At 37.7% G+C, this 8,111-nt stretch overlaps 1 protein-coding gene across 1 annotated transcript in view; it reads right to left on the minus strand.

Moving 5' to 3' along the window:
* The window catches only part of ASPM (assembly factor for spindle microtubules), an 85,600-nt gene that overhangs the window by 38,361 nt on the left and 39,128 nt on the right, over positions 1-8,111 (minus strand). The window contains exon 17 of the mRNA XM_007941180.2: positions 5,124-5,318. Coding sequence (XP_007939371.1) covers positions 5,124-5,318 — 195 coding nt within the window. The remainder of the gene's footprint in view (positions 1-5,123; positions 5,319-8,111) is intronic.

Below are 8,111 nucleotides of genomic sequence, written 5' to 3' on the forward strand. Positions count from 1 at the left end.
ATGTTGCAGCTCTTTCCCAGTCCTATTTTGAGAGCCTTTTAGCCTAAACGGACTATTCCTAAAGGTGCGTGGTAATGTACCAAACAGTGTTTCTTTGCTATTCATAAGCAAAATGAATAGGACCTAAGAATTATACGGGATGACATGAAAAGAAACCACATAAGACTCATTGGAATTTCAGAACAAGAGGTGGAAAAAATCACCAAGAAAATTGTGGAAGACCTGCTAACAGAAAACTTCCCCCATATCATGAAAGAAAAAAAGATATTTGCCCAAGAAGTTCATAGAATCCCACACAAGATAGACCCCAAGAGAAAAACACCAAGGCGTATTAAAATCAAACTCTCCTAAACCAAATATTTTGGTTTAATTCCCAGAAACAAATGAGAATGAAGATAGATCACACCAAAACCAATGGGACACAGCAGTATTCAGAGGACAGTTTATAGCAATAAATGCATACATCAAAAAAGGGGAAAGAAACAAAATCAACAAAGAAAATACTTTGAGAGCTGCCCAGGACAAAAGAAATATTACTTATAATAATCAAACAGCTAGGCTGAGCTCCAACTGCTCAGCAGAAACCATGTAGGCAAGAAGACAATGGAATGGCATATATAAAATACTGAAGGAAACAAACCTCCAACCAAGAATCCTATATCCAGAAAAATTATCCATCAAATATGAGGCCAAAATCAAGGCATTCTCAGACAAACAGAAATGAAGGGATTTTGTGAAAACCAGAAAAACCCTCTAACAAATGCTTAAGGAAGTTTTTCCAATGGAGAACCCACAACAGAGATCAACAAAATCAGGATACATGGCATCAACACTAAAACCAAATCAGAAAGAGAAACTCAAAATAAGACTATAAAACATTGTACACTAAAAACCAAGGAAGTCAATCAGCACACAACAACAGCAACTAACCTATCAGAAGGAATAAAACTTCAAGGTACAAATTTCCAAATGGAGAGGAAAACAGGACAATGTCTTCACAGTATGCACAGTTCTAAAAATGTAGAGACAAGAATATAGTCCTGGGTAACCACAGAGAAAAATAAAAATCCCCGTAAGCAAATCCTGAAGGAAGGAAAACATACGGGTTTAATAAGCACAAAACCAACAATAAAGAAGAAAAAGAAGAAAGCATTAGCCAACAAACTGAACTCAGCACAGGAAAGTATATGGACCAAGGAAACACCAACAACATGACAAAAAAACACAACAGAATGACAGCAATCAATCCAGATCACTAATCATACTCAATGTGAATGGACTAAATGCACCTATCAAGAGAAAGAAAGTGGCAGACTGGATAAGAAAAGAAGAGACTCATCGATACACTGCCTACAAGAGACCCACCATATATACAAAGATAAAAACAAATTAAGAGTTAAGGGATGGAAAAATAAATACCAAGCCAAAGGAAACCAGAAAAGAGCAGGAGTAGCAATATTAATTTCTGACAAAATAGACATTAAGGTATAAAACATCATAGAGACTAAGAAGGATATTATATGATGCTAAAAGGATCAATTGACAAAGAAGACATTACAATAATAAATATTTATGCATCTAATGAAAGTGCTCCAAAATATGTGAAGCAAATATTAACTGAATTAAAAGGGATAATAGACAAATCTACAATAGTATAGGAGACTTTAACACACCACTTTCAAAGACGGACAGGTCAACTAGAAAAAAACTCAACAAAGATACAGAAGAACTCAACAATACAATCAACCAACTAGACCTCATAGACATAAACAGAGCATTTCACCCAACAAAAGCACAATTCACATTCTTCTCCAGGGCACATGGATACTTCTCCAGAATAGACCATATGTTAGAACATAAAACAAGCCTCAATAAATTCAAAAGTATTGAAATACGACAAAGCATCTTCTCGGACCACAATGTTATAAAATTACAAATTAATAATAGGAAAAGCAAGGAAAAAGCATCAAGCATATGGAAGCTGAACAACTCACTGCTCAAAAACTACTGGGTAATAGAACAGACAAAAACTCAAATAAAAAAATTCCCAGAAACAAATGAGAATGAAGATAGATCACACCAAAACCAATGGGACACAGCAAAAGCAGTACTCAGAGGACAGTTTATAGTAATAAATGCATACATCAAAAAAGAGGAAAGAAACAAAATCCACACTCTAATTCACTAACTCCAACAACTAGAAATAGAACAACAAAAGAATCCTACAGTACCTAGAAGCAAGGAAATAATAAAGATCAGAGCAGAAATAAATGAAACAGAAAACAAAAAAACATAGAGAAAATCAACAAAAAAAAAGGTGGTTTTTTGAAAAGATTAATAAAATCGATAGAACATTAGCAGACCTAACAAAAGAAAGAGAAGATTCAAATCACCAGAATTGTAAACAAAAATGCTGTCATCACAACAGAACCAACTGAAATAAAAAAGATACTGATAGAATATTATGAAAAACTGTACTCCAACAGAATTGAGAACCTAGAAGAGATGGACAAGTTTCTAGAATCACAAGACCTACTTAAACTATCCTACTCAGAGACAGAATTCTTGAACAGACCTATAAAAAATGAACAAATTGAACAGGTCATAAAAAAACTTCCCACAAATAAAAGCTCTTGCCCTGATGGCTTCACTGGAGAATTCTATCCACTATTCAGAAAAGAGTTGACACCTATGCTACTCAAGCTATTCTAGAATATAGCAAAAGATGGAATATTCCCAAACTCATTATATGAAGCGAGCATAACACTAATACCAAAACCAGGGAAAGACACCACTAGAAAGGAAAACTACAGACCAATATCCCTAATGAACATAGATGCAAAAATCTTTAACAAGATCCTAGCCAACAGAATCCAACAACATATCAAAAAATTAATACACCTGGACCAAGTGGGATTCATACCAGGCTTGCAAAGGTGGTTCAACATCAGAAAATCAATCAATATAATCCACCACATAAACAAAACAAAAGGAAAGAACCATATGATTATATTAATCAATGCAGAAAAGGCACTTGATAAAATCCAACATTCATTCTTGTTCGGAATTCTCAGCAAAACAGGGATAGAAGGGAAATTCCTCAACATAATAAAGTGTATACATGCAAAGGCAACGGCCAACATCATTGTTAATGGAGAAAGAATCAAGACATTCACCTTACCAATGGGAACCAGACAGGGATGCCCTCTATCATCACTTCTATTTAACATTGTATTGGAAGTCCTGGCCAGGGCAATAAGGCAAGAAAGAGAAATAAAAGGCATACAATTTGGCAAAAAGGAACTAAAACTATCTCTATTTGTGGATGATATGATCCTGTACATAGAAAACCCAAGGGACTCAATAAAAAAACTACTGGAACTAATAGAGAGGTTCAGTAAAGTGGCAGGATACAAGGTCAACATACAAAAATCAGTCAGATTCCTCTACACCAACAAAGAATCCTCTGATAAAGAAATAAGGGAAACAATACCATTTACTATAGCTACTAAAAAGATAAAATATCTAGGAATATTCCATTACTAGGAATATATCCTAAAGAGGTGAGAGATAGCACACAAACAGACATATGTACACCTATGTTCATCGCAGCACAATTCACTATAGCAAAGAGATGGAAACAACCTAAATGCCCATCAGTGGATGAGTGGATAACCAAATTATAGTATATGCACACAATGGAATACAATGCTACATTAAAGAACAATGAGGGATACACGAATCATTTTACAACATGGATGAACCTGGACAACATTATGCTGAGTGAAATAAATCAATCACAGAAAGATGAGTACTGTTTGAGCCCATTACTGTAAAAAGACAAAGAAGGGTTTACTTGGGAAAGGGAACTCACTTAGTAGGTTACCAGGATGGGGAGGGAAGGGGAGGGATTAATTTCAGGCTAGTTGGGGCCTACTCGCTGAAATGGGTGGGGGAGGGATATATGGAAAGGATTTGTGACACCGAATTGTGCACATAAGATGTAGATGACAGATGCTAATACCAACCAATGTGTCTATAATACTGCATTGCTGTTAACACCAAACACCAGGCTACAGATAAACACATAAACACCTGAGATGATAAGACGGGGGTCAGTGAACGGAAGTATGTATACTCTAGACCAAGGATAGATTCAGCTGAGGCTAATCTTGCACAGACACCAGTGATACAAAATACCTGCAGTCCTTTTAGAAAAAACAGAAGACAGACACAGAATAATCCCTCACAGACAACCAGACAGTATGGGAGAGAGATCCTAGATCTACCATCTTAGGACCATAGTACTGGGGGACACCAGACTTAGTTAGCACAACAAAATACATAAAAGCCTTGCTCCACATCCTACGTTGGTGAGTAGTGACTGGGGTCTTAAAAGCAAACACTTGGAAGCAATCAGCTATAGGACACGAAGGCCCTTGAGACCAGAAGAAGTAGATGGTGCCCAGCTACCAATGCCAACCACTCAGGAAAGGATCAAATCTGGAGATCCTGTATAAAGTGGGAGGGAAAATGTGGAACAAAATCCAAAAACTCAATAATGACCAGAATTACTGGTCCGATGAAATCTGGTGAGATTCCCGATACTATGGCCCTGGAATACATTCTGTGCCTGGAATAAAATGCACCACCAGGGGCTGGATCTCAGCCCAATAGTTAACAAGATGTACATGCAGACCACTCAAACTAGGGTGATGCACCCACATACTCTAGGGTAATACATCCCTTAGAGCAATAGACCATGGGACACCAGAGGACCAACATTCAAATTGAGTAAATGCAGGATAAACAGGAATGCATAAATATGAGGCACACAGGGGGAAGGTTACAGGGTAGGAAGGGGAGGAGACTGGGTTAGGGTTAGACATGGTAAATGGGGAATGAAACTAAATGTACACGTAACGTTGAATGTAAAACAAGCTCTTAAAATAAAAACAAATATGGCATATGCATATAACGTGAAAAAAAATTAAATATTAGAGAACATACAGAACCCTACAATATAATCATTTAAAACTTTATTATAATAATTTTATTTTCTTGCCTAAAAATATCATTAAATATATTTTTAAAATTAAAAAAATTAGTCTAGGATACTATACCTGAATAATTGATGCTGATCTATTTTCAATTTTTTCCAATTTTTCCTTTTTTAACATTAGTAATTTTCTCTGGGCTAAAAATCGTCGCCAGTATTTCTGAATGATCAGTGCTGCATTAACTTCTTTCTTCAGTCGTTGTTTAGTTAGAAAATTGATTATAGCTAACTGAATAATTCTTGCAGCTTTGTCTCTCTCCTTAAAAAAAAACAAAAGATGAAACATAGCAAATATGAGTTAAGCACTTATTCACTTAAACTCCTAAATTATTCTTTGTAAGAATATAATCTGTTAAACATAAATCAAATTGATCCCAGAAATGAAATGCCCCCAGACTTACTGTAAGATATGTTCATCTTTGAAATACAGATATCTGTGGGCATGTTCAAAGGACTGATAAGTAGGGTTGCAGATATATTTGCACAATGAAACAAAGATTCCTAGGAAACTTCATCCTAAAATAAGCATCTTAGACATGTTTGATCTATCACAGCTCCTCTGTAATCAGGATAAAGACAATTTGAAGTGTAATCAGGTATGTTTCTCAGATTGGCTCCAGTGAATTCATGTTTGACTTTCAGGAGAGAAAGTATTAAAAAATAGAGAAAGAAACTACAAAAATAAACAAAATGCCTTAGTGTGAGGTGGTATTGCTTTGTTATAATCTGAACAAAGGAACTCACAAAAGAAAAGCAAAACACCCTTTTTGGCATAGAACTCACTGTGGATAAGCCATAGTGACTCAAGAGAACAGGATAGAGTTTGGGTCTGATTAGCAATGTACAAGCTGGTCAAAAGGATCAGCAGCCAAAGAAGAGTGAGCTGCACTGGGAGCTCCTGAAGCCCAAGCCAAACCCACTGACAACTGAGTCAATTCTGGCTCATAGTGACTCTATAGGATTGAGTAGAACTGTCCCATCAGGTTTCCAAGGCTGCCAATCTTTATGGAAGCAGACTCCCTCATCTTTCTCATGTGGAGGGGCTGGTGGGTTCGAACTGCCAACCTATTGGTTAGCAGCTGAATGCCTTAACCACTGTGCCACCAGAGCTCCTATTTCAGACTTGTTGTTGTTGTTGTTATTTGCCGAGGAATCGGCCCCGACTCATAGCGACCCCTCCTTCGGTTTCCAAGGCAGTATCACTACGGAAGTAGGATTGCCCAACCTTCCTTCCGAGGAGTGGCTGGTGGGTTTGAACCGCCGGGTTTGAACCGCCAGCCTTCTGGTTAGCAGTCAAGTGCCTTAGGCACTATGCTACCAGAGCTCCCTATTTCAGACTAGTACCCTGCATATCTCTATTATTGTTACTTCTGGTAATGAACAATTATGAATAATAACAGATATTGAATACTTACGGGGTGCCAGGTACTATTCTCAAAACTTCATGTTGTTGTTAGGTGCTTTTGAATCATGTCTGACTCATAGCAACCTTATGCACAGCACAACGAAACACTGCCTGGTCCCACACCAGCTCCATGATCCTTATTATACCTGAGCCCATCGTCACAGCCACTGTGTCAATCCATCTTGTTGAGGGCTTTCCCCTCTTTTGTCTTCTCCAGGGAATGGTCCCTTTTAACAACATGACCAAAGTAGGTAAGACGAAGTCTGGCCATTCTCACTTCCAGGGAGCATTTCAGCTGCACTTCCTCCAGGATGGATCTGTTAGTTCTTTTAGCAGTCCATGGTATTTTCAGCATTCTTCACCAGCACTACAAATCAAAAGCATCAATTCTTCAGTCTTCTTTACTCATTGACCAGCTCCTACATGCATACGACGCGATTGAAAATACGATGGCTTGTGTCAGGCATACCTTAGTCCTTAAGGAGACATCCTTGCTCCTCAGCACTTGTAAAAGGTCCCTTGCAGCCAACTTGCCCAGTGCTATATGTTGTCTAATGTCCTGGCTGCTGCTTCCATTGGCATCAATTGTAGAACTAAGAAATGTGAAGTCTTTGACAACTTCAATCTTTTCTCCATTTACTGTGATGCTGCTAATAAGTCCAGTTGTGAGGATTTTTGTTTTCTTTATATTGAGATGTAATCCATACTGCAGACTGTATTCTTCTATCTTCATCAGTAAGTGCTCAAGTCATCCTCACTTTCAGCAAGCAAAGTTGTGTCGTCAGTGTATCGCAAGTTGTCAATGATTGTTCCTCCAATCTTGATGCCATGTTCTTCTTCATAAAGTCCAGCTTCTCATATTATTTGCTCTGGATACAGATTGAATAATTATGGGGAAAGGATACAGCCCTGACACACTCCCTTCTTGATTTTAAATCACATGGTGTCCCCATGTTCGGTTCAAATAACAGCCTCCTAGTCAATGTACAGGTTCCTCTAGAGCACAATGAAGTGTTCTGGAATTCCCATTTTTCTCAATATCATCCACAATTTGTTATGATCCACACAATCAAATGCCTTTGCACAGTCAATAAAACACAAGTAAACATCTTTCTGAAATTCTTTGCTTTGAGCCAAGATCCATCAGTCATCAGCAATGATATCCCTCATTCTATGTCCTCTTCTGAATCCAGCTTGCATTTCTGGAAGTTCTCTGTCAATATACTGCTGCAACTGTTTTTGAATTATCTTCAGTAAGATTTTACTTGTATGTGATATTAATGATATTGTTCAATAATTTCCACATTCTGTGGGCTCGTTTCTTTCAAATGGGTCCAAATATGGATCTCTTCCAGTCAGTTGGCAGGTAATTGTCTTCCAAATCTCTTGGCATAACCAAGTGAGTGCCTCCAACGGGGCATCCATTTGTTGAAACATCTCAGTGGGCATTCCATCAATTCCTGGAGCCTTGATCTTCGCCAATTCCTTCAATACAGCTTTGACTTCTTCCTTCAGTACCATTGGTTCTTGATCATATGGCACCTCCTGAAATGGATGAAGCTCAACCAGTTCTTTTTGGTACAGTTACTCTGTGTTTTCCTTCCATCTTCTTTTCCTGCATCATTCAATATTTTGCCCTTAGAATCT

Source organism: Orycteropus afer, unplaced genomic scaffold, assembly GCF_000298275.1.
Source record: "Orycteropus afer afer isolate SDZICR_OR568_19922 unplaced genomic scaffold, OryAfe1.0 scaffold00075, whole genome shotgun sequence".
Classification (NCBI taxonomy): domain Eukaryota; kingdom Metazoa; phylum Chordata; class Mammalia; order Tubulidentata; family Orycteropodidae; genus Orycteropus; species Orycteropus afer.